General features: G+C 50.7%; 1 protein-coding gene across 3 annotated transcripts in view; it reads right to left on the reverse strand.

The window, feature by feature from the left end:
- Positions 1 to 27,488, reverse strand: part of Olf413 (DBH like monooxygenase olf413) — a 438,131-nt gene that overhangs the window by 131,805 nt on the left and 278,838 nt on the right. For all 3 annotated transcript variants that reach the window (XM_076306581.1, XM_076306578.1, XM_076306580.1), the window contains exon 2: positions 5,204 to 5,488. In XM_076306581.1, coding sequence (XP_076162696.1) covers positions 5,204 to 5,461 — 258 coding nt within the window. In that variant the 5' untranslated portion in view covers positions 5,462 to 5,488. The remainder of the gene's footprint in view (positions 1 to 5,203; positions 5,489 to 27,488) is intronic.

A 27,488-nucleotide genomic window follows, 5' to 3' on the forward strand; every position in this document is an offset into this window, starting at 1 on the left:
AGCACAAAGACCGCAGCGTGCAACGTCCCCGCGTGTCCCGCGCAGCCGTGCTTCGCGAGGGTCGCAGGATTTAGGAAACTGCCCCCCAAGCACATCGGTATTTCTCTGCCCCCTCCGCATCTAGCCCACCGAGGCCTTTGGTAGAAGAATCGAGATCGAAATCGCTGCACCCTTCGAGCGGAATCGTCTTTCGAAAGAGTTACTCCTTCGAACAGCGACGAACGTCACGGTTCTACTCACCAATGCACTCCGAATTTTAAACTTTCCACTATTTCGTTGTGTACGTTTCTTTTTTTTAAGAAAGTACCGAATACTCGTTTCACATTCAATTGTTGCAATACCCACGAGGTTGGGTCGAAACTTCAGACCGTACCTCGCCATTAGACAGATTGTGCCGTACATCGTACGTCCACTTCGCGCATCTCAGAAATAAAGACGTTCAATAATTTACGAACAATTATAGCCGGAAGAAAATTACCTGGCTGCTCAAGACCACCGAGGGGTTATCTACGTCGTATCGTTTGGCCGCATCGTTCCTCCACCTTCGCGTAAACAAGCAGGTACGGTTGGGAGTTGAAAAGAACGATCCCCATGGGTACCATAAGACGAGAGAAATGTTTCTCGACTCCGCGCGTGGACCGCGCGTTTCCTTGTAACCGATGTTACGCTCGTGTGTTGGAAAGTTCAAACACCGGCCAATGGACGAAACTCTTACAAAGGAGTCAAAATTCCCGACCGATAGGGCCAACCTTTCACCCAATACCTCTCGAGTCTTCGTCGTACGTAGCTACTATATTCTTCGTTTCTCGAACGTAGATACAAGTTGGCGCGATCCGATGGGATAAAAATAGGAGCTGCGTCTAGTAGGATTCCGTTCCAGCAGGTGATCCCGTGCAATTGATCGAGTTGGCTACGAGTTAGATTATAACCGAGAAACAAGATCGCGATGTTTGAACTTTTCTTATCTGTCTTCAACTTTTCCGCATCGAGTGTGTCCTCCGTCGAAATTACCTAGATATTTCGCAAACAAGTTGCAGATCCAGACACGTTTCAACCAGCTATTGTTCCAAGTACAGGGTAAAAATAGGAGTCAGCAGGGTACCGATCGAGCGATCTCGAGCAGTCGGTCAAATTGGTTACGAATGGATCGCAACTCAATGACAAGATTGGAATATTCGAACTTTTCTTATCCCCTGTCAAGTTTTCCGTGTCGAGTACGTCTCGTCGAGTGTGTCAAAATTACCTAAAAATTTCACAAATTCCCTGGACAGCCTGTCGAAACGAAACAAGGAGATTTTTTAGCCAAACGTTCCTCGAAAGTAAAAAGAATCTTCGCAGAATGCGGAACGTACCGCGTTCTTCGCGTACGAACAAATTCCGTTATTACCATTATTCGTTTAACCCCTCAGGTGGGCGCAGCAGGGAGTAGTCGACTTTCCAAATCGAGAGAGGAAGCTGGAACGCAATTGCATCGATGCAACCATCCTCCTACTCCTCTCGTAGATCGTTCTTTTTCTTCCGTTGTTTCTCGCCTCGGCCTCGTCCGACTAGTAGGAAAAAACGATTCAAAGAACACAAGGCGCGACGATTTTTTTCCCGGTGATACGCACAAACTCGATACCTACCCCGGTTTGAACGATAATTGTAGCTTCGAGAAACGATATTAATCGCTTCGTCGATTAACCCCTTGCGTACGGGTTCCGTACCTCGTATGGATTCGTCCGAATTATATTTTTTTCGTTATTATCGTTCAATGAGTATATTTCAAATACCATCGAAATAAAAAGTATGAAAAACCACTCCGATTGAGAAACTTGAAGATCGAACTCTCGTGTACCAACTTTTATAGGGTTGTTGCAAAGAGAACACTACGATCTTCAAACTCACGGTAATATCGAACGCGTGGAAAATTGTTCGAACAATCGATAGTGGTACGAAATTTTGCAATTTCATTCCAGGAAATTACTTTCGTTTTTTTGGTCGCTTTCCGGTGCGACAGGATCTTCGAGATAATTCGATTCGTGTGCACTAACTGTACACGCTTCGACCTTTGAAACGACTCCGGGTAGATTATCGCGCGACCATTTCTCGCAAAGTTACAGCGGTTCAAAGATCGGTATTTCGGTCAAGTGTCCGGAAACATTCGAGCGGTAGAACGGAGTTGGTCCAGCCTACCAAGTCCAGCCCTGAGGACAGTTCCGAACACCGGAGTGCTTAAAAACTTTAGATTGTCCGCGATAAAATCACCGCCGAGCGTACAAACGAAAAACTGATCGAATTCACCGTACGCGAACGAACCGGAATCGTTCGTCGACGAAACGTGCGTTGGTCGTTGGAGTCTCGTCGATCGAGAAGTCGTTCTCGCGGCGATCGTTCGAGGTAGCCGGGACCTTCGAATCTGTGGCAGGAAGAGGGATATTATTTCGATCGAAGACGAGCGTGGCTCGAGGAGTCGAGTGCCGCGAGGACGAAGAGAAATTACGGCACCGTAGCGAGACGAAGGGTTTAGCGAGGCAAAATTGCTGTCGTTAATCGTGGAGGATAATCAGAAAAGGAAGAACATCCGTTGCCGGAGTTGACAGTGACGCAGCGCGACGTCGAGCGAATTTGTCGTCGAGCGAGGAAATTCCTACGACAGTGGCCAGCCCTCTCGTAGACGATGATGAAACGGCGCGAGGTGTTGCGAAAGAAATATTCAACGAGAAAGACGCCAACGAGAGGAAAGGAGCGCTGGCTCGTTCCCTCGACGAAGAAATATGTAGATACGACCGACTATAAATCGGTAATATCCAATACATCGTACACGTAGACACGAGAGTGAGCGCATACAAGGACGAGGGTTGGATGTACAAGCGGTGTACGCGTTGTAAAAGTTCGTATTATAATATTTAGTTTATCGTAATACGCAGGGATTTCGCGTATCGAGTGACACACTGATTTAACTTTATGCGAATGACGAACAGTGTCGCGTGCTTTTCTCGACTACCTGCTCGCGACTGATCGTACAAAACTGAAAAAGAAAGTACCACCCTTTTGGCAAAACGAACACAGTCCCCAAAATCTAACACAGATCGTTCGTCGCCAATATATGGCATTACCTAAATCATTGTTGCTTTTAAGTACATTCGAAAAAATATCCTGTAATGTAAACATTCTCACCTAGTTGCAACAAAGCGATAAAAACGAAACCAGTGAATATGTAAAAAATCTTAACATTCTAATTAAACCTCGTCGCGCCCCGTGTCCCGTTCAGGGGAAATCCACGCGGGCCATAGAAGAGAACGAAATGAAAAAAGGAGACTCGTCCATCGTCTCCCCTTCGACTCTCGATATTACGAGGAAGCGATACGACGACAGAGTAACGTCGAGGAAAAAGCGGGTAGACGCGTAATCCTCCCGAGTCCGATTTTCGAGAAGGGTTCGCGCGTCGAAACGGTCGACGTTTCAATTTTGACGGTTACTCGAAAATAAAAGCGTCCGCGCACCGTGGGTACGGCCACTCCTCGATGAAAATTCCACGCACGTTCGTTTCGCGCCTCCTCTAGCGAAATTAAACCGGTTCGGAACGATTTCTGGTCGTGGTGTTTGCCCCGGTCCGCGTTACCAAGCGACCGAGTTCCACGGATCCGGAAGATACTCTCGAACTTCCCCCCTTCGTCCCCCGATCTCGACGGAGAAACGTGCAAGTACGTATCGAGGGTCGATCTTCGTCCTCCACGGATCAGCGGGGAAACGAGAACGTTTCGAACGTCTCTTTTCTTCGTTCTCGTCGCCATTATTTTCGGACGTTTTCGGATCGATAGGGAAAAAATTGATCGTCGCTTTCCTCGAGGAGATCGCGAGACACCGTCACGATAAGAGCGATACATCGTGCAACGACGACCGAAAATCGTCCGAGATGATCGTCCGCGACAAATAAAACTACCGAGTGTCGTACAAAATGAGGAGCGCCCGGTAATGACAGACCGCTGGCTTCGCTCGGTAAGATTGATAACTATCCGATGCGCCGATCGAAACGAGAAACCCATTACTTATCTCCGAAAGGACTATCATTATGCGCGTCCCTCCGTACCTTGGCGCCCGGTACGCCGGACTATCTCTCTTCGGCAACGTTCGACGCGCTGGATCGGTAGCGTAAGAGTAATTAGCTCCAAGTTATTTCGCATCGAGCTCCGATCTCCCCTGGTTCGTCGAAAATGATCGATTCCGCGTTGACGGTACTAGAAACGACGACGATGATCCCACGTGTCTATTTCGAACTTTTAAACTCACGGACGCCTCGAACGTTGTTCATTTGGAGTATATATGCAGATTGGGAATGCAGAAGTGAAGGATATTGCAGTGGGGGTGTAATTTGTGTAAACTGTAAATTGTACTTAATTCTTGTGAGATAAATCTTCGATAAAAATTTTAGGTAGTCTTGCGACGTACGTCGAATAACATCGTCGATTGATACTTGGCGTTAACCGACTTAAAAATGTAATTGAAGTTGACGGTATAGAAATTTATTAGAACGAAATTTTTCACGATTTCGCGAATCTCTACCGGACCCCTATTACGCGAATTACACCTGTGAGCGTTACTTTTATTGTACGAATATTAGCTACGGTATTTGATCGTATTTCGAGAACACGATTGCTACTAATAACTCGATGAGCGCGAGAAACAGGTAGTTCGGAAAAAATTGAATTCCTACAGGATGGAAACGAGACAGCGTATTTTCTATCCGAAGTGTAAAATAATAAAGTACGAAACTAAAGTCGCAGTAACCGGAACAAATTACCATAAAGATCGAAATATCGCTATAATTCGAAGAACGAGTTAAGTGTATACGATCGAATACACTTATCGGATCCGAAACTCCGGTTATTCGAACAAAAAGTTACAAGTAGCCGGGATAATCGATGTATAGGTAGCACCGACTCCTATTACACGAACCTAACCGGTTATACGAACTACTTGTCGAGTTCGCGTAAATGTAGTTCCACTGTATCGTAAACGACGAAAGTGAAAAATGATGGTTTCGTTGAAAAATTAAAAAAAAAGAAAAATACGAGGAATCGAAACGCGGTGGATGGTTTCTTCTTTCCGATTGGGCTTCTCTCGTCCGCGCTCCCTGTATTTTTTCCAAGTTCCCGATTTTCGTATCTTTCGCGAAACCCTAGAAAATTCGACGATCGCGATAGAAAAAAGTGACGCTCACCTGAAGATGAAGCTGTCCGTTGTTGTCGACCCATCCGATGACCATGTCGGTTACAACCCTGCTGTCGTCCTTCGTGAAACCGAGACTCACGTAGCCGAGGGTCTTCACCTGAATCTCGAACGTAACGTCCGTCTCGCCGGGTGTCCAGAGTAGTAAGAAGTTATTGTCCAAGACGGCGCTGTGTTTCCACTCGACGGAGAAGACGCCGCTGACGAGCAGGAGAAGGAAACACGACGACGTGGCGATTGCGGCTTTCATCTTTACGGTTGATGCGCTTCAAAACATCTGCAACAACGGAGAATTATATCGTCGTTAGTGTTTTGCCGCTACCACGGATGAAAAACAATGGCACGTTCGTTGGGACGCGTGGGAATTTAATTAACTGTTACATCTGCGGATTCCGTGTTCTTTGGGACGCTGGAAACTAATATACAGTTATCGTCTCCAGGAATCTCTGCGCGCAGAAACGAAGCACCGACCGACTATTTTCGCTATTGGTCGATTCGCTCCTATATTCGATTACGACCCCTGTTGCCGCCCTTTCGGGAGACAACGAATAGAAACGTTTCTACGATTTCCTTCTTCGCGAAATTTCCGTGTCCAGAAATAGAGCAACACTCCTGACCGAAAGATTCGTTATTCGCTCTCTCCGCAACGATTCGAGCGACGTCGAAGCAATTTCTTCCCACGCGCGATATTCTCGTCGAAATTGATCGATTATTTTCAGACGCGCGTCACCAAGGAATGCCAACTCGGCGTGCCGCGCGTCGATCGTGCTCGAGAGTTCGCGAATCGCTGGCGAACGCCGATGCTCTTACGGGAGCGAGTTAAACGTGCACGATCGAAGATTAAAATGTTCACGTACACCGGAACCCGTGCATCCGTCGACGAATCGATCGGTAGCGTCCGTTACGATCCTTGGAACCGGGATTACCGGGTGCTCCAAGTCCTTACACGGTGAAAACGATCCCTCCTAGCGATTCTAATTTCCCCGTCGTCGATCCCAGCGTCGTAACTCCGCTCGGACGCGATGGTTCGCGAGTCGCGTTTCCAACCGCGTTGGCGCGTTGGCGATCGTTAGACTTCTATTTAAGAGTTTTACGCGGCGGTAGACGCGGTCGGAGCAATATTTTCCTTCAATATTTTAACAGCCGTGGCTCGCCGTTAACCGCGCTACCGATGCACGGACGAAGCCACTTGGCCCACCCCTTGAAGCGTAAACGACTCGACGGCTACCGTACACGACCGGTTGTTGTTCCTGGCCCCGATCTTCCGTGTTTCGCATGCGACCCGTTTTATCGCTCTTAAGGGCGCTCCCGTGCACGGTATATTCACTCGTTTGCCGCGTAAAATCGTATTAACCCCTTTATCGTCCCCGTGCTCGCTCCACTTGCCCGCCGAAGATAGGGAGGAGAGAGTGGATGCCAAACGCGGCGGGCTCCACGGAAAATTAAGTCACCGTTCGAAAATTCCAATTCGGTCCTGATAATCCGCTCGAGGCGACTGCGAATAACGCTCGGACCGATTTATTTCGTCGAGCGCAGTCCGCCGCGATTAGAGCGCGATGCGTTAACCCTGTTACGAACGCGAGTGGAACGGATCGAAGGGGTCCGGAAGGACGGTAGGGGACCGGGAATATTTCATTCTGTAAACGATACGACCAAAAGGAAGAACGAGACGGTTCTGTCAGCCCCAGAACCGGTAACACCGAATTAGAGCGGCACGTCCAGCCGAACAAAATGTTCTCCCGTTCCAACGGTTTACGTACGCCGCTAAAAATTACACTCGCTCCATTATTGTACAAACGAGGCACAATAGAAGCGAAGAGCAGAGACGAGAATAATCGGCCTTTCGATATCGAACGTCGTTCGATTCGAACCCGAAACGAAGAGAATCGACACTTTGAATATTTAACGATCCTACGACTTCGCGGTAACTACGTTACGCAAGTGTGTAACGGACTATTCGGTTACGCAAGGCTCTACCGTAGTTACACGGTGAACGAGTAATTGGATCACGGTCGACGCGTACGTTAGAATAGGTCACCGGATGCTAAATATCCCAATGCCATCGGTGGGGAATCGATTTGGAAAATCCCGCGTCACTCGTTACAGCCTTTCAATTTTGAATGCATACGGCCCAAAGGGTTCGAGACTCGTCAAAGTTTCATTCGTCATCGACGCGGATCCGATCGAGTCGTTCAACGCGAGCGATGGGAATCCCCGTCGTTTCGACGAGACGTCGATCGAGAACCGTTCCGCGCCCGATCACCGTTTTCGACGTTTCGACCGCTAATTTTAATTCCAAATTTCCAGGTCGAACTAATGGCGCTTCTTCCGTGACCTACGCCAACTCCTAGGATCGCGATCACGGCCGGGGAGCTCGCACGGAACGGTCCGGTGGATCCGTAATTAGGACTTGTAGGTTGCTCGCGTCGCACCGAAGAATTTTAATCGAGAGAAACCAGGCCGCCGACCGTGGAATTATTCTCCGCGCGTGTCTTTGTCCACGTTTGCTCGAAAAAAAAAAGAAATTATTATTTCCAACACCGAACACCCCCCTGACCGTAAATCGATAATTCGTTTCGAGTGTACGGAGCTCCGCAATTTCGAGCGCGTAACTCGCATCGATCTAACGTCGCTCGAATAGACGCCCGACGCGTTTCGACCGCTAATTTTAATTCTCGAACCGATACTACAGGTGGAACGCGTTACGGACGTTTGTTCAAAAAACAATGACGTTCCGCTGCGTCTATCATCGGTATCGACCGGCAGCCGCTACGACTGAAACTTCGCACGCTCCTCGAGCCACGCAAATTCGTTTTGCGCGAAACTCCGCGAACGTACAAGCTGTCCAGAAGCACGGTGTCGCGCGCTCCGCTCGAATGAACGTCCACAGCGTAGATTTTTCGATCGTTAACTTTCCAGATCGAATCGATGATCCACGGTCTCGTGGAATTCGTTACGGATATCTCGGTGGCTGGACGTCCGTTTGTTTAAAAATGAAAACGAGCCGCGTCGTTCGGTATCGAGCGCGGTACACCCGCTTCGGGTTCCTCGGGTCAAATGATTCGTTTGGAAGCTCCGTAATCTCGGATACGACGGAGCTGTCACGGGCGGTGCGGCGTGTCATTTGCCTCGCTCGAATCACCGCCCGTAACACTGACTGACGTTGACCTTAATTCCTGATCGGGGCGAAGCGATTCGATTATCAAAGACGACGCGATATCGCGGACGTATATACCCGTCCGGTTCTTTGTGAAGTCGCGTCGATCCGACCGCTATCAATTTTACTTTGTTTCCAGGCTCTGGTACAACCACCGATGGTATCGCACCGCTGCACGATGAGTATAACGTAATTAACGTCTCGGTCGAATAGATGCGCGAACAAAGGAAAAACGCCGCACGCGCGGTGGCCGCAAGCGCGGACGAAAAAACGGAAGAGAACGGGGCCCGGGTTGAAGCCCGACGCCTCGTTTATATCGCGTTTGCGGCAATCGAGCAAGACGCGGGGCCGAATTCGAGGGCGAAAAAGTCAATTTGCGTCAGCGACGGAATAAACGCGGTATAAACCGGTGTGTGCACACGCTCGGGACGCGTCCGCGAGGGTGAGAACGGGTCACGGCCTGGAGACAAAAACTACGACCGAAGACACCACGACCAAACGAGAACCGCGAAAAATACGCCACGCGAGCGAGAAACGACAATTCCGCGCAAAGCCGAATCGAAGTTATCCTCGACGACTTGCCGGTGCCTCCGCGCGTTACTTTTCTTGATTAAAATTTCGAGAATCCCCGATGGAGTTGTGTTAATTTACGGTAACGGAAATCACTCCGGGGTAAATATTCCTGCGACTGTTGGCGAGTAGAATCCAGAGTCCTGTCCTCGATGATTCGAGCGAGACGCTAGAGTTTACCAGTCGGATCTCCTGGTAGCGATGGGCGGTAGAAGGTAGATGCTTCCGTAGTTCATGGTCTCCCGATCAACGAGGTCATAGGCGCAGCCCTCCGGAACCGTAAGAATCGTGGCAGTAAAAAGGAGTCGAAAGTGAACTTCCTTGCAACCGTTCAAGGGACTAGGGTCCTTTCGCGTGAAATACGACGCGTCTGATATTAGAATTATTCCGAGCCTCCTGGTTACAGGTGAAAATTACCATCCGTCCGAGGTTCCATCGTTAACCGATCGAACGCTCGTTTACGAAACCATTTCGAAAACAACCCTTAAGTACCAAGAAATACACGACGAGATACCACTCGCCCCGCAAACACGGAAATCATCGCCGGGCGAATAAGTCCCGGGAAGCTTCTATCGTCGCATTCGCGTACCAAATCGTCCCCAAGAAACGATCCTGGTTCGGTTTCTCCGAGTATCGTCATCGTTCTCGCGCTCGAAACTCGCGTCTCGATTTACGCGCGATCAGATCGCAGATGGCGCGACATTCGATTCGAGAGTCGCTGAAAAAATGTCACGTAGACGAACGCGAGCGAAACGTCGCGACCGACCCTTGCCGCGTCGATGATTCGAACGAGGGTACGGGGAACGGGACACGTTCGATCGTCGGTCGCTGGAAGGGATGAAAAAGCAGATGGAGGACCGACGAAATCTCTTTTGTTCGCGCGCGTGCAAACATCCGCTTGGCAAATCAGCAGGACGCTGTTAAGAGAACTGTCAATTCGAAAGCAATCGAATCGATTAATAGTAACGATCGGCGGTGACGCTTGAACGGGGCGATGCAAATCGAGGGGCGGTGGACGCTGTTACGAAGTGTCGGACGAGTGCCGCGCTGGCCATTGAACCACTCGTTTCGCGCGGCTGGGAAAGCGGAGAATTAAGCGCTTCGCGGAGACCATCGATTGGTCGAATGCGCGCGCGACTCCCAATGTTTTTCGTGCGCCTGCGGAATTTCACCGACGAACCCCTCCGGCCGTGTTCCTCGCGCAACGCGCAACGCGCGGACCGGTTTTCCTACGGCCACGTGGCGCGGTACGTTCCCAATGTTCAACCCCCGCGAAACGACCACGGATCTACGACCGACCGGTTTAATTAACGACGACAATGCTGCGTTCGTGCGTTCCTGCCTGCGTACGTGCGCTCGTACGTGCGCGCGTTTCGAGTAACGTCATCGTTACGCTCGTGGCGTCGATTCCTACCTCCGCTCCCGGTAACTCGCGACAATTGGCTTCGACTTTGCGTTTCGAATTCGCGAGCGATCTTCCGTGCGTTGAACTCGTCCGAGCGGAACCCTCCCCGTGGACGACCCGCGAGAACGAAACCCTCCTCGATCGAACGCGGACCAAACTTTCCGTCGCTTCGTCGTCGATTCGCTTCCACGGAAGTTGGATCGTCTCGGTGTAAATCGACGGATTCCTCTAATTTGCCGAATCGGTTCGAACCGACCGGTTCGATTCGAACGACGAGTACGTTCGTCGACCGAGGAGCGAAGATAAAATCGAAATTTACGAAACGGAAGGTAACGAAAATGGATACGCGTAACGCGACGATGGATTCTTCGCGTTGATTCTTCAACGAGATGCTCGTTGTAACGACGATCGAACGGTCGGTAATTATTTTTCGAGTAACGAGGAAAAAATGAATTTCCGAATTCGAAGCCGGTTTTTCGAGCAATGGCGGTGGCGGCGGAGAATCGAAACTCGGTCAAGTGACGGTGTAATTTGCGCCGGTTGTACACGGACCTCCGAACCATAACCGTTTCTGACGCGGTGCGGCTGGGAAACTTCGATTCCAAAGACCAGAAACCTCAAATAAGGTCGTACAAATAGTTGAAGTTCGACCAGCAATCAAACTACGCCGTGGAAACTGCACGTAGTTTCGAGCATACGTCGGATAGTTTCCTGTACATGCGATTCCAGATAACCTCTTTTTCGGCCGTGCGGCGATACTCGAAACGGAAAGTTCGCGCTAGCTAACGACGCGAGTTCATTAACTGGAAATTTCCAGCGACGGCACTTTCGAACGGGTACAAGATCCATTATTTCCGTGCGTTCGCGACCACTGCGAAAGCTGTTCGAGATGTTTCCTTCGCAATGGCGTACGTTCGTCGTGTTCCGTTACGTTCTACGGGCAACGTACAATGATATCGGAGCCTTTGCGAAATTCACGGATACCTTACGGACCCACGAATCGAAATCGCGGGACCCGTGTCGGTGGGACGCTTGGATCTCTTCGAAGCGACGCGACCGGCCGGTCTCGCTCGCTCTTCGAAAACTTTTACGCGACGATGTCTCTTCTGCTCACGCACGACTCGAGAGGTACACTGTTTATCGAAACGTAGTTAAACGAACAATTGCCTTTATCACGAATCTGATGTTCGTCAACATCGAGAAGTTTACTCGATAAGACTGCAAGTACAAAGTACTGCACGTACTTTTCTCCTACAAAGAAATCGCATTCGCGGACCTTTACGTCGAAACGAGTATTAAACTCGTCGGACACCTACGACAAGGCGAACCTTAAACCAAAAGGCGCAACAAGGTCCATTGAAACGCTCGAGGAAAAGTGTCCGGTCAGAAAACGATAAACCGAGTGTCTCGGGATCGAGCCGTACGTTTTAATTCATTTAGCAAGTTCCATTACCTCGACATTGACCCCGACCCAACTCCGACACGGTTGCATCGGAACTCGATTTACTTCCCCCCCCCCCCGTGCTCGGATTCCGACATCCCCTCCAAAATCAATTTGTCGGTCGAAGCGTAATGGGCGCGCGTAATTGGACGAGTTACGCGCGCGTACGTCGCCATTTCCGTCTAACGTCCGCGGTGAGTAGTCGTCGGGCGTTCTCGTCGAAACGAAATCACGTTCGAAACGGTGTCCCCTGGCCACGATCCGCGCGATCTTGACCGACCGCGGCTCGAAAGGAGCGCGAGGCGGTCCTAAAGTTCGATCGTTATCCGGTTCCGCGAACCGATACCCCGTGTCCGACGCGTTCAAATTTGCGGTGTCGCGTTCACCACTCCGGGGCCCTATCCCCGTGCCCAACCTCCAGTTGGAAATCGACGCGCGAGCGAGCGAGCGAGCCAGCGTGCGAACGGTACACCGATTTCGACGATTTTACGCCACCGACGGAGCAACCGCCAATCTGAAAACGATCGATTCAATTAACAGTAACAGCGGTGTAATGCGCGCCGGATGCGACGGCGATGCATCGCATCGGCGGGAGCAGCTGTCGCGCGGCAACTCGAATCGCTCGACCGTACGTAGAAGCGTCAACTCAAATTGAGAGGACAGTGGAGAGGATCCACGAAACGAAAATGGGCTGGTAGAAGGAGAGAGAGAGAGATAGAGAGATAGAGCGAGGGTGGGGAGCACCGGGTGAAAGGTGACACAGAGGTGGGAGTGGGGGGAGTTGGCGAGCTCGAGGGCGACGCAGTCGACGGAGGTGAGCCTGGCTAACACACGACTACCACGGACGGGTTTGATTTGCGGCGTGTCGTTCAGTCGATTGCTCTCAAATTGCGTCCAGCGCCGGTGGCATCAACCTGGAACGTAGCCCCGATACATCGACGACCCTTTCTCCCTCTCCCTCTCCCTCTCTCCCCGCCCCGTCTACGAGCCCGAACGAGCGAACGTCGGAGAGGCCTGCCGGCTTTTCCCATCGATGCACGGCTCGCGCATCCGCCTATTCTCTCCCCTTTCGCGCTCCGCAAAACCGACTATTCTCCGCAGCCTCGCTCGTCGACCCACATCCCGTCCCCTCTGCCGCTACTCCACGGTGGCGTCCCTTCCGGTGGCTCGACACTTGCGCCGTTCGATTACACTTAAAGTTAAATAAATCGCCAAGTGCTCGCCAATGCGATCGAATCGAAATTACGAACGCGCGCGTTGATTCGCGATCGGTTGGATTTGTTCGCGACGAGGGGTCTTCTCTCTCTTTCACTCTTCATTCGCGAAACGAAATCTCGTCGTACAGGGAACGATCGTTTCTCTTTCTCTTTCTCTATTTTTTCTTCGTTTGGCCGGCGGTGTTCCGCAGGGGGGTGTATACAGTTTTCGTTCGGAAGAATCGCCATGCTCGTTAGTTTATGTGGGTCGACCCCCGATGCACGCTCGCGGCTTTAGCGGCGCGAGCGCGGCGGTGGGGCGGTTGTGCGCGACCTCGTCGGGAAACTCCGACTTCTGAAGCAGTCGATGCACGGTAACCGTTGGTGCCCGCTAGCGCTCGGCCCCGGATAAATAAAGCACAAAGCGTACGGCGACTGTCGAGAGCAAAGCTCGAGTCCATTCTTGCGCGATGCGACGCCGAGAGCACAAAAGCACCGAAGCGCCCGCGCGCGAGCTCGCCCCGACACTCGCACACGGAATACCCGGTGTTTGCGGATCAGCCGCGACGCCAGTTTATCCGGTAGATCGCGCCACGGTCCTCGCTAGTTCCCAACTTCCGACTAAACATCCTTAACTTCGGGCTTCTCGAATCAAATTCCGACGTGCCGTCGGACCGCCCGCGATTCCCAGACCCACCGAGACCAAACGAACGGGAAGAAATCCGTTCGCGGGACGATTCCCTCGCGGAGCACGAATAGAAACGCGATATCGAAATACTCTTCGGCGAAATTCGCGAGTGTCCGCTCGAAGTCTCCGGATCGTTCGTCGACCGACAGTTTTGGACACGTTGCTCTTCATCGGGTACATTTTATGGAGCAATAACGAATTTATCGACTTTGTCTCTTCGATCCAGTAGCGATTAAAATCTTCGATCGTAGTACGTGTACGGGGTAAAAGTTTGCGAGTTTTTATTATATTTCACCGGAATTCGGAAAATGAGTCCCGAAGATGCCCAAAATTCTCCTCGTTATCGTTTATTCTTCGGCAAATTACACATGCTTTGCGCGGTAACCGCGTTCGTGTTCTTCGATCCTATTTGGAACGCTCAGTCAACGCGAGAAGATTCAAACATCGAGAGTCGAACGTGCCCGCGATACTCGGTGTCCGTCGTCCCGAAAATTTAAACTGGGGAAAAAAATTCGATCGCCTAATTAATACCTTCCTAAATGGGGACTTTTCGGTTCAATCGTCGCCGACCCGTATCCGTAACGGTCGATTTTGATATCCGGTTATCCGTTGGTCGGACTTGCCGAAGGAAAAACGAGAAACGTTGTATCGACGGTGCGGCGCGACGGCTCGTTGGAAATATCTGTCGCCGTACGTTAAAGAGGAACCTGATATGTAATTTCTGCAAATGACACCGGAGATAAGCGTGACACGGAATATTACAAAGCTACGCCATCCTCCTATCCGTTTCTCTTCCGTTCACTTTTAATCCCGGACGAATTCCGGCATTATCGGGTAAAAACAACACGGTGGCGCGCGCACGTATCGGTCGATGCGCCGAGGGTATCAAGTTTTCGAGATCGAAAGTTTGAAACGAAACCCTTGGGGTCGACGAACCGAGAACGGTGTCGTCCGTGGCGAAGACAGCCGGGCTCGGGTCTCGTCCATCCATCAACCTGACACCGGACCGTCTTACTCTTTTCTCGCCAAAAAAAAAAGAAGGAAAAAAAAAGAATCATATACCTGCCGACAACCCGAGCGGACGAGAGGCGCGCCAATTAACGCCCGTAAAATCGTTCGGTGTCGCGCGAAGACGCCCGGAACGCGCTCTAAATTCCCTGCTCTATCCACCGGTCCCCGAGGTTTAAACGTTTCAACGTTTAAAGGCGCGCCGACGCGTCCGAACCTAACGACGCGTGCAAGGAGAATACGTTAATGGGGTCGGACCGCGTCTGTGAATTTCTCCGCGACGTCTCTCGAAGAACTGACCGCGACTGTGGTTCGTTCGTGTTGGGGGTAAAGGTGGCCTGGATTTCTCGGAAAAGATCCAACGACGAATAGATAGCACCCGTGTTGCGTTTAGGTACACGGTGGGGGAACAAAATTAGAATCGAACGTAAAGTATCGTCGAACCGAACTCCTTCGCGTAGATCGTGTTCAAAGTTTGGGATTTTTCGTTCTGATTTCTCGACCATTGAACTTTTTCGATAATTTCTTACTTTTGCCGATAATTTGGTACACCTAAGGTTGTTTACTCTCCAGTCTTCGAACCGTCGCGATTACGCTCGAATCGTCTTGTATCTATCGCCGAATGCTCGATTTTTAACGCGATTTTAATCGCTCAAATTTGCAACAGAGACGGCGTATTCGCATCGTCGCGCGATGCACCGGCTTTGCGACCACCGTTGTTCGAGACGACGTTCGATGTCCAAAAAAAAAAAAAAAAAAAAAAAAAAGAAACAACAACGATCGAACGGACTAAGCGCGTTCGTTCGGTCGTCGAATGTGATCGGTTATTCGATACGCACCGAAACGGTTCGATTCGACCGCAGTTCGGGGGTTTCGCTGAAAAATTTTCGCGCGACGTCGTTCGGAGAGAAAAGGTCGGCCACGACTGGACACAACGAACGGAATCCGTGACCTCGTTCTATATTTTCATCAAGACGGTACCGACAAAGGAGGTCCGTGGTAATGACGTACAGTCTTTAGAGTCCTGTCTATACAAAAGGCAAAAAAAAAAAAAATTAAAAAAAAAGTAAAAAGAAAAGAAAGAGAGAAAAAAGGGGAGAAGAGAGAGAGGAGAGGTAACGAGAAAAACAAAGATACTTTCGCGGCATGCTAATTAAATTTCTGGAGACTCCATTGAAACGTGGATAAACAGGTTGATTCGAAGGACCCTTGATTCTTATTCCGTATACGCGGAACCGCGAGGAATTGTACGGTTTGGTTGGAATTGCGGTTCGCGGGCGCATTGTTGTATCCGCGGAAAAGATACGGTCCGAGGGAAACGAGTCTCGGTAAACCGTGCGCCGTTATTCTTTATCTTCGCTCCGAGGGAGAACCTACGACCGCGCTGACCAAGATCTTACGATCGTCCCTGGTCCCCCTTCGACAACGTTTTCAACGTTACCACCTCGTTTTAGGGAAAGATATACCTCGGCGACGAATAAAATATTCATTACGCGTAACGTGACCCGCGGCAATTAACACGGTACGGTCACCGACCACTGGATCGACGATAAGTTGTCGTTGCACCTGGTGCGCGCACTTTCGTTCGTCGTCCACGGACGCGACGATTCGCGGACCGAAACGCGACCACGGTGTTTCGACCATCGTGGAATTAACCTCTTCGCTTACAATATGGCGCGAGACTGGCGGTAAGGAAATCGAGTCGAACCTAAGAACCACGGACGAGGTCGTCGAATATATTTTCTTAAAAATAGTGGAAAGAAACTCTTCGAGAAAATGTATTCAAACGTACGAACGTGGATCTCGCTTTCCGATAGAAAAAACTTTTACAACGTCTTCGAAAAGAAAATTTAACATTCACGACGGCAGCGAGAGTCGCGATAGATTTTGTTCTCGATCGCGACACTCGAATCGAAACTGTCGTTGATCGCAAGTCGAAACGCGAGGACGATAACGCAACGACGCGGCGTAGCTAGTTCCTCGACGGGACGCATACGTGGTTATCGGGGCTCGGTGTTGCTCTCGCGTGTTTTTTAGACACGGTCACGTGTCCGTTCCCGATTAGCGACCTTATTAAACGCATTGCCGAGTCCCCCGACCCGTTCGCGACAGGTTAAATAATTCTTCCCTTTTAACGAACCCCGATACCGCCCTCCCGGCCATTAACGCCGACCGAGCTCCGCGTGTTTTAATATTTTCACGGATTACAATGTGCCGCGATCTACGACGAAAGCCGGCGCGAACGCGTGCGGATCGCGAGTCCCCGATCGAGAGAGAAAAAAATAAGAAACGAAACGAAACGAAACGAAACGAAACTAACTCGCCACGAGACTGGTTCGCGTCGTCGCGTGACCGTTGCTCGAGACTCGCGAACTCGCGCGGCGATTCGCTTACCTCGTTAAACGCGATTCCTTCGCGTAGCGAGCATTCGGTTTTATCGGTCGACGCTTTCTCCGCGTTGACCGGTGCTTGCGTCGACCGAACTTTCATCGAACGCTTTTAACGATTTTTTAAAGCTTCGGTATTTCAAGTGGCAATAGTTTATTCGTACGTAAAAATTATCTCGCGATTTTCGCACACGACGAGAGTCATTCCACGAGCAATTCCCGCGCAATATTCACGAAATATCTATTCATTCGCGACAATAGTTAAAATTGTGTTTCCGCGAAGAATCGTAACAATCGAACGGATTATAAATTGTAAAGAAATCTTCCGTACGTTTAGCGCAAAACGGTCTTATCGACGCTCGTTTCTTTGGAAATACCCCGTTCCCGATCGCATCTATGAAAACCTGACCATCCATAATACAAAAGTAGTGGAGGTCTTGGATCGATAATTAAGCATACCGTTACACTATTCGGCCTCGGATCGAAAGGTTCCGGTTCCCTATTTCCTTGTTGCGCCGGTTCCGAGAAATAGCGAAACTATTGGTCGCGTATCGACTCGCACGATAGAGAAGAAGGGTAGTCCGTACTCGAGTAAAATACCAGTTATATAGGTTGCGCTACGAAACGCGATCGGCTTAGATTTTGCTACCGTCGTCGGGCCGATAGAATACGTTTTTTTATTCGATTATCATAATACGGCTCGTATATAAGCCGATTATGGCAAATTTTTCGTCGACTCTTTTCTTTCCAAAGCGGTGCGCTTGTTTTTCTCCTCTTAAAAACGATGCTTTTGATTGTTTAGCTATTCAAACGCGTAACTCTTTCCACGCAGCGTCAACGTTTGTCGAGGCTGCTTCGAAAGAGACAGTTATTTCGCGAGTAGCGCATTTCCATTGGTCGACACGAATTCGACGCATCCTTTGAACGCTACGTGGAAATCGCGGTGAAAGCTGCGCGATCATTGAAACCGATGATCGACGAACGGGACCGTGTCACTGACGCGCTAATTAATAATATATCGCGAAGAGGCGACCGGGAATGGGTGTAGCGGAAAGGAGAGGGTAGAAGCGACAAAATATGCCACGCTTTCTGCTCTCGAGCGAAGAGGTATTCGAGAGCTGGAAAGCCGATAAGAGGATTCCAGGATCGGCGAGTCCTGGCAGCGGGAGAGCGCGCGCGTTACTCTAAGCCCGCGTGTCTCACTTTTCCCGCAGTTTCCCATTTTAAAAATGACCGGAGCGTATAACTTCTTCGCGAAATCGTGGTATTCATAATGTACCGAGTGTAAAGTTGGCTCCCCGGCTCCGAGAGAGCTCGAGCGAACGAGCGAGGAATCGCGAATGTCCGCCCGGTCGGTCTCGGTCGCGGAACGCGCGCCCTCGACGCGGAAAGAAGAAAAACGGGGCCGTGGAAGGCTACGCGCGCGCGAAAAGGTAAACTTTCCAAGTCGGGAGTAACTCGAAGAAAGACGAGGGGTGGGATCGGGAACGGTCGAGACAGGATTTCCAAAGGGGAGACGGGCTAAGAGGATGCAACGGAACGACGCAGCGGCAGGGGTCGACTTTCCAACTCGAGAAGCTGAAACGCAATTGCATCGATGCGACTATCCCCCTCTACAGCCCCCGTGGATCGTTCTTTTCCCTCCGTTGTTTCTCGCTTCGGACCCGTCTATCTTTCAGGGGCAAACGATAAGGGAGAGATAAGACCCGTGGAATTTTCGCCCAACGATACCTACGACCGTACACCTAACTTTCTTCGAACGATAATTGGAAGATTCTCGAGAACACGGTCACGCGACATCGTAAGGATAACGTAATACAGCGCCTCGGTAAATTCACGAGAACCTCGTTCGGAGGATACGAATTTACGCAAGCCCTGTTCAGTTTTACGTGTCCTTTGCTTCGTAAATAAGGAAAGAGAAACGTTGAATTTGATTTCGATGAATCTACAACGACACTATTTCCGAAGCAATCGTGCATTCGTTACTACGAACGATACGTGTACCCTCGAGCGCTCGATCATCGTCGATCGATCGTCGCGCGGAACCAGAGTTTGTCGAACTTTCGACCGCGTCTTTGGCCACCTCTCGGGAACTTGGCGGAGAACCGACAAGGGAACGACCAGTATGCGGTAGACCGTTACGCAGTGTACGACACGTGTCACGAAAAAAGTGTACACGGTCACCGTACGATAATTGTAAATTGGTCGTGTGTCGGCGGTGCAAGTTGTCGCGCGTCTCGGCTGCGTCGAATGGCAGTCACGAAGCGGCTGGGACGAGCCGGTAGCCGCGACTCGATCCGCTCGACGCGTCGCGAAATAAATCCTCGCGTCCGCGATCGTCCAATACACGGGACAGGAAAACGTCGCGACGACGACGCGCGACGCACGGAGCGGTGAGACGCGTGCGACAAACCGAAACGGGGGAGAGCAATTAATTTTAAATGAAAACGTACGCGAACGTCGCAAACCGCGCTCGCGCTCGCGCGCGTGCCACCAGTGGCGGCGGCGGTGGCGGTGGCGGTGGCGGTGGCGGTGGCGGTGGCGGCGGTGAAACATTTTTATTTTCGTCGGTGTTTTTCCTGCGCGTCGCGGCCACTCGACGTCCGTGTCTTGCATTAATTCCATACGCGAGGTTCGCAAAGTCGTCTTGCAAACGCGAAATTAATTTCCCTCTGTCCGGAGGAGCGCGCTCGTATTAACCACCGCGCGAGGACAGAGCCGGCGCGCGCAGCTCCGAGGACGGAAAAAAGGAGAATAAACAAAACGGGCACAAAGAAACGGATAAAATACCGAAAGAGAAAGAAAGGGGACAAAGTGAAAAACTGAAAACAGAGGAACGACATTTCTCCGCGGAGAACGTTCTTTGTCCCGCGGAACCGGAAGATCGTCCGGTAGATGCGTTCCTTCCACCGTGCCAACTTCTCCTCTTCCTCCTCCTCCTCCTCCACTTCCACCTCCTCCGCCTCCTCTGTCTTCCGTGCCCCTCTATGCCTGCGCTAATTGCGGTGCTTGCCCAATTAAGTTTGAAAAAATGATGAGGTCGTCGATCCTGCAGGCGCTAATTAACGCTTGCCTGTCAAAAGTACCACCCCCTCCCGCCCCCTCCTACCGCCACCCAGCCCCCGACCTACCTCGCCAAGCTTCCGAACTTTCCCACGAGTCGGTGCTCACGGCGGCAGCTCGCGTCGTCGCGTCGTTTCGCGTCCGCTCAGGGGATTTAATTACATTTCTATGAACTCGGGGCAAATGAGGGAGTAATAGGCGGAGGATTCTGCCCTGCCACGCGAGAACGAGAAGAGTGCGTTCGAGCCGCGGGAACTCGACTCCAGTGTGCTCTAACCGCGACTCGACTCGACTCGACTCGACTCGACCCGACTCGACTCGACTCGTCTCGACTCGCCTCGATTCCGACCCGACCCGATTCGACTCGACTCGACTCGACTCGACTCCGACTTGACTCCGACTCGGCTCGACTCCGCTTACCTCGCAGAAGTGCCGGCGTATGCATAATAGGTGATTTAGTCCGCGGAGCACCATAAGGGTAATCCAACTCTTAACCGCGTAGGATCCGAGCGAGAAAGACGGGGACGGTACCGAAGGGAGCGACGGAGGACGAACGGACGAAGGACGAGAAAGGGAGGACGAGATCCGCGCGAGTGGCTGGAAAGAGAGGTCGTCGGCACGACGAACTCGCGCGTCCGCGTCGGCAGCCCGCTACCGAGCGATTTCGCGCGTTTTCTTCGGACGACTCGCGCGAACACCGTCGCTGCTCAACACCAAGCGACGTGTCCGATCGTGGATGCTGGTGCAAGCGGAGATCGTCCTCGGTTACCTCCTCTTTTCCGCGGCAGGGTTCGATTTCGTTGCGCGAAACGATGGCGTCGATGACGAAAGATCCATAATTACGTACAAAGCGACAGGATGTCTTTTCTCGGGCAAATAGACCCGCAGACCGATGTAGAAGCGTTGCTCTTACCATTTCGAAAAACGTCACACCGTGCTTACCACAATTTGTGCTTTCTCCACTCGAGGAGATACGCGAGCAGATTTAAGAGTACAGGTACATCGAGAGAGCACCCGGTCTACTCGACATTCCCTCGCGCGTGCACGATAAAAATAACCCTCGAAGGGTAATGCATAACAAAGAAGTGGACAAAGTTCGTTAACACCAGTTCGGTGAAACTAAACAATCGACTTGAGCGCACAGAGGGACAGAGGTTAAGTAGCCGAGACGGGGAGGGTTAACCCTCGAAGTCCTTGACCGGACAGTGTACTGCGACTTTAGCTACACGGTCGAGTACAGTCGGTGGAACGAACGAAGCGTTTCCTTAAAAATGCAGACCGTCGAGACAACACGGCGTCGACCATTCGGACCTGGAGGGATTCTTTTAGGTCACCGAAACTTTTAGGTACTGGACGATTCGAGATGAGCGACGTACACCCGGTGCAAATTTCGATACCTCGAGATACCGCGTAGCATCGAAACTTCGAAGTTTCTTTCGGGAAAGAAAATCTTTCGGGAAGTTCGAGGCGTTCGGATTCCAAGACGAGTACGCCCTGTGGCGAATCATCGTGACGCACATTCGATGGAAACTCATCTCCCGACGATACGAGATACCGGGGTACCGCCCGGTGTCGAGATTTTCGAAGCTGGAGGGTTTCGTTCTTTCGAGGCAGCGGAACTTCGAGGCCGTGGAGTTCGAAGACGAGCGGGCCCGGTTAGCCAAGGGGTCGTCCTCGGGCGAGGAAAAGTCAATTTAACGGTTCGCGAGCAACAATGGTATCGCTGAACGGGCCGCTCGAAACCGAGGCAAGCGGATCGTTGTGCGCACTGGTGGCGGCGACTCTACCGCCGCGTCGCGGATCGAGCCCGATACATCGGGGTCAAAAATGTACGAGCCGTGTAACGCGCGCATGCGAGAATACATCGCGTTCGGAATGCATAATACATCGGTGAGAGGATAACGGTGGTGGGGGGTCGGACAGGACAGAGAGAGGGACAAGATAATATACGAGCGCCGTAACCTAACCGTAAATATATTACGAGATAAGTCTCCGAACGCGTTATCCCTCTGAAGCGAGGTCGCGCGGGCATCATCGGGATACCCACGGCGAAGTCGATGATGGCGGCTGCGAGGAGGTGCTTACGATCCAACTCGAGCGAATATTTCTTACGTGCTCTCTCGGCACGGGGACGCTTCACCGGCTCGAATTTATCTCGACGATCCTGCAACGAAGCTCGACCAACCGGGAAAACTCGATCGTCCTCCCGCCCGACCCGGTCCCCCGACCTCGATGGACACCTATTTTTAAACCTCGTACGATTGCGTCGTATTTCCATCAATTTCTCAACCAAAGACGACCAGGTTACGATCACTCGCGATACATCGAGAACAGAGTAACGAGACAACGTACCGACGTTCGTCGAGTCAATCCGGTTAGCGAGGTTCTATTCAGCGGAATCTAACTCTCGTTCCCTGGTCTCGGCGTAGGGTACCCTTTTCGATGAAACGCGTCGTCGGCGAACAAGTTGCGGAAAATCGGTCGCTATTCCATCGTAAATTTCTGGGATCGTCTCTCGCAAACTTCGCGGAGTTCACGCGAGGAATCACCGCGCGTGGACGAAAGAGGACTGAACAACACGGGTCGCGTGATCGATGGCGGTTTGCTTCCCCTTACCGCCCGATATCGACGACGTTGATTCGTTCCGCACGGGAGATCGCTTCTACGATACCCTTTCGCACCCGCGTCGCGTGTTTGTCTTATCTTTGTCAAATTCGACGAAGGTTTCGCGCGTAATGCGCGTTCACCTATCGTGTTATCCGAGGGATGCGGTAGTTTCTCGTTTAAACGCACGGTTTTTTTCGAAAGTTGTAAATAAGATTGAAATTATGCTCGTTTAACCACGTGAGTAATCACGTCGAAGTAATCCGCGTGGACATCGCGCGTCCACCGACGTACACGCGGATATTTCTTCGCGCGAACTTTGTCGATCGAACGTACAAGACGTAAGTGAGTCGCAATTGTAATTCGTTCAGCGTGAATTAAATAATACGAGAGAGTTATCTTGGAATGTGCACGCGTTCACGGTGTACACCGATAGTTCTCTGCGAAGAAACGTTAAAGATCGAGATTGAAAGTCGAAACCGCTGTCGGATAATTAGGATCGAGGCTCGGTGGAGAATTCGTTCTCCGAAGCGATGTGACTCGAACGAGTCCTCGTAGAGGACAGCGAACGGGATGGAACGCCGAGAACGAGCGAAATGGAGCAACAGCCGACGTGTACCCGAAACTTCGTTAATGCGAATTAAGTCCACGAGCGGCGCGAGCCGAAGAAACGCAAACAGCGGTTGGGACGATTCCCCGGTCTCGAATCTCAGACACGAATTTTATCATCAACCCTTTCGCTATTGCGGACGAGATACCTCGGTTCGCGACGTCGCTGAAAATAAAAAAAAATAGTTCGCAAAAATACGACCCATCCTTTATTTATCGTTCCTCTTCCGCCAACGTGGAGATACCATATTAATGGATTCTTTGCCCCGAATTTTCGGATTAAAAATCTCATCCCCTAAATAAAACACGCGAGAGGTTTCATTCGCGGAGTTATAAAATGAGCAAACATTACTTTTCAAAAAATATTACCTATTCTTTATTTACCGTACCGTTTTTCCTTCCACCAACCAGTGGAGTTAATGTATCCTCCGGTTCGAATTTCCGGATTAAAAATTTCGCCGTCCGAGTAAGCCGAGCGAGACATCTCGTGCACGGTAACGAAAGGGTTAATCGAGGTGATCGGTATCGGCCATGGAAAGCCTTTTAAGCGAGTCAACGACAACGTACTATATTCGCGTTATTGTAACACAAAGACTCGTCCACACCAACTCGACGCTGGCGAGATTCTCGGCAATATTTTTCTTTCTCTTGGCTCGTGTTCTACTTCTTCCATTATTTTCGTCGTCGTCGAGGGATAATCGGAGCCATTTCTTCGATATCGAACCGTGACGTACTCTTTTTCACGGAATATTACGATCGACGCGTTGTCGATGCGTTACGCGACATACAAAATCAACGCGTGCAGAATCGAACATTGTTGTTCGGATACCGCGGCATTAAGCGGGCACCAACCTATTCGCGCAACAATAATCACAACCGGTGTACCCGTCCGTAGACGTAATAAACGCGTAGAACCACGCCTTTTGGTCGTTTTCTATCGTTTCTTCGCTCCTCGAAGCCGCTTTTCGAAGGAATGGCGTCCGAAGCGGCGTCTCGCGATTGGTCGAGGGTCTCGCGTCTTCCGTGCAACGTCCGGCATAATTTTAGGCGCGGTGGATGCCTTTTGTCCGCGCGCCACGATGGCCGCTCGCGCGCGTAACTTGCACCTGCACCGAGCGGAAGTCCGCGAGTCGCACGCTCCTCCTCGTTGACAGCGCGGCCTGGACGCTCACCGAGAGGAAACGAACGAATCGAGAACGATTTATCGCTCGCGATGCACCACCGATACAACAGCCCTGTAAACCCGCGTGGTTCTATCTCGTGGTTTCCAAGAGACAATGAACGCGAAAACTCTTGCTCCATTTTTTCGCGCGCGTATACGGACCGTTTCGGAGTCAAGGAATTTTACGCTTCGTTGGGTCCGGGGTTCCGTCGTTTCCGTCTCGGTGTTTTCCAAGTGCCCGTGAACGATATATATAGCGTTGCGTCGCGAGTCCAGATGCATTGGGAAAAATCGGTAGGCTAAAATCGTCTATCGAGACCTAGACATCGACGCTCTCGACTTGGATCAATTCTTCTCCGTTCTATTTTTGCAAGAGACGTAAGAGATATTTTAGATTGCAAGAGTTTAGAGATAAACTTTCGATAAACTCGATATACTTCTTCTCGATTCTATTTTTTATACGCGTTGCTTTCCTTTAGCTCTCTTCACTTTTAAATTTCTCAAGGTTAACGAAAAGCAGATTTTGTACAAAAATAAATGTTTTAACTGCGTTTCGTTATTTCTACGCTACATTTGCGTAGATAAGCGTAAACTATTCAACAACACCGATAAAGGTTCCGACGATACGCCTGGTGACACAGTTGGGCGTGGTAGATTTTAATAACGCGAGATTAACGCGTAATCCATCAGCGCGATTGCTGCGACGGTAGCGAAAGACGATCGTAGTCGACTCTCTAGGATCGACGAATCGAGGGATAGGACCCAAAGGATCAACCGTCGCGTACAGCGACGAGAATCGTGTTTTTAGTTAAGCAGTCACTGTGCGCATCGAGTTCTGAAATACCTCCCGCGTACCGGGGGGATCGTTTCGGGATGAAAGTAGTCCCGGAATCTCCCGGTTTAAGAAGAACCACCGTTTCGCGATCGAGCGAGCGATACACATTCGTCGGAGGGCTTTTGGCGACTGTACGGTTGCCGGATCCTTTTGAAATCCGTCAACGGCGACATCTTTCGTAGGAGACGGTTGGTTCGCTTTGAGCGGGGACTGAATAATTACCACTCGAAGTTGAAAGAGCGATGGCTGTATATTTAGAACGCTCGCCGATAGCTCCATCACCAACCAGGCACCGAGTCGGACTGAAAGGCGCGGTTAAGTATTCTACGGATGTCGGATACATTAGCCGTGCAATTTATACGACGAGCGAAGAAGCATTATTAGTCGTATCGGCCGGTTCTAAGTGCAATTGGATCGGGGGAAGTTTCCGGTCCCATACATTCACCGGGAGGCGTCGATAAAATGAATTCAAAAACGAATTCTCGATACCTCGTTGCCGGTGGATTCCAATCTCGACTGTTCTTCTTCCGGCGGAACGTCTCCCGCGAGGTGAATTAAATTAACCGAGAGTGGAGGGGCCGTCTTCGGCGGGAATAATTGCGAGCTTAATTGCGACGATTCGTTTCGAGAACTCTCTTCCGGACGGGAGATCCGTTCGATCCTCGTCGTCGACGACCCCGAAATCCTCGAGAACTCGACGCGATCGTTATCGCGACCCTATCGAAGAACGATTCTCGTCGATGATATGATAAAAAAAAAAAAAAGAAAAAGAGAAACAACGGACTCGTTCGATCGTTGTTTCCTTCGAACGACGCTTCGAAAAATTGCCGCTACGGATACGACGCGGTCGGCCCGTATTTGTTTCAATTATTCACCGTCGACGAACAACGAAATAACGAAGTTCGTTCGCTGCGAACGGCACAGTGCCGCGAGTTTATCGTTCGAAAAGTGTATCGATCGTTCCGGTCGCCGGATAAAACTGGCGGCAAACGAGTGGCCGCGATTCGCGCCGACCGAATCGTTAGAACGCTTCGAAAACTCGTCTTCGGTCGTTGCATCGTAATTATCGACGATCGGGATCAACGACACGCGAGAATCGAGAAATATACCGAGCGTCGAAACTCGGTGTTTAAACTTCTCACGGTACGGAACGCTTCCGTTGTTCGAAGAACTCGTATCTCGCGCGTTACTCGATATTTCGACCGATCTCGAGAGAAGAGCTACGTCGCGATGTTCACCATTTCGAAACGCATCTCTCGATTTATTCCGTTTTTCGAAAATAACGAACCGAGCAACTATCGACACCAGGGTACTTTCCAGTGAACGTAATTGGAACCCTTTTCGGTAACGAAACGTCGAACCTCCAAGTGGACGATTGCACCGAAAGAATACGATGGATATGCGAAACGGTGAACGATCTTGAACGATTGATTTATTATAGATCGATAAATTTGTCTCGAGACTGTGTCTTCTTCGAAATGGTTTCATTTGAAGTGTATTTTTCGAAGCGAGTCAAAGTTCGAGAAATCTCGAATCTTTTCTAACGTCGATACAAACATTGTCCGGATCCTCTCGCAGCAAGGAACAACTGACAAACGGAGAATCTCGTGCCACGGCGAGAGAAGCACCGGTCTGTTCTAAACATTACGATCAAATCTACCTCGAGATCGTATACTAGTAAATCGCGCAAGGCTGACCACAAGAGAAGAATAGGACGAAATCTGGGTCACGAGCGGAGAAACGAAAATTTTCGGTACTCGATATTTTTGGCGAACCAATGCCGATATACCAGTCGATAGTCGTTGACGATGAATCGAATCGGTGCCACGTCGTCGTGTCGTTGCAACGAAGTTGTGCCTCGAAAGTTCCACCAGTTGTCGCACAATGCCTCGACACTTCTCTCGATCGTAACACGCGAGAATCTTTAGAAGAAACTCGTCGTATTTATTCCAGAGATTATACAATTACTTCGAGTAGTGGATTAATGAACAAGTTGATTCGTGTACGAATCGTTGACTCGTTTGTTTGGGTTTTTCCCACCGTAGGAGAGACGAGCTGGGAAGTTATTCCGCCTCGATCGAGATCCTCCCTTCGCGTTCGTTCGGTATTTCGTGGCAATCGATCGATACGAGTTCGTAGGGGTACGAGGGGG

The sequence above is a fragment of the Ptiloglossa arizonensis genome, chromosome 3 (assembly GCF_051014685.1).
Source record: "Ptiloglossa arizonensis isolate GNS036 chromosome 3, iyPtiAriz1_principal, whole genome shotgun sequence".
NCBI classification, from domain to species: Eukaryota; Metazoa; Arthropoda; class Insecta; order Hymenoptera; family Colletidae; genus Ptiloglossa; species Ptiloglossa arizonensis.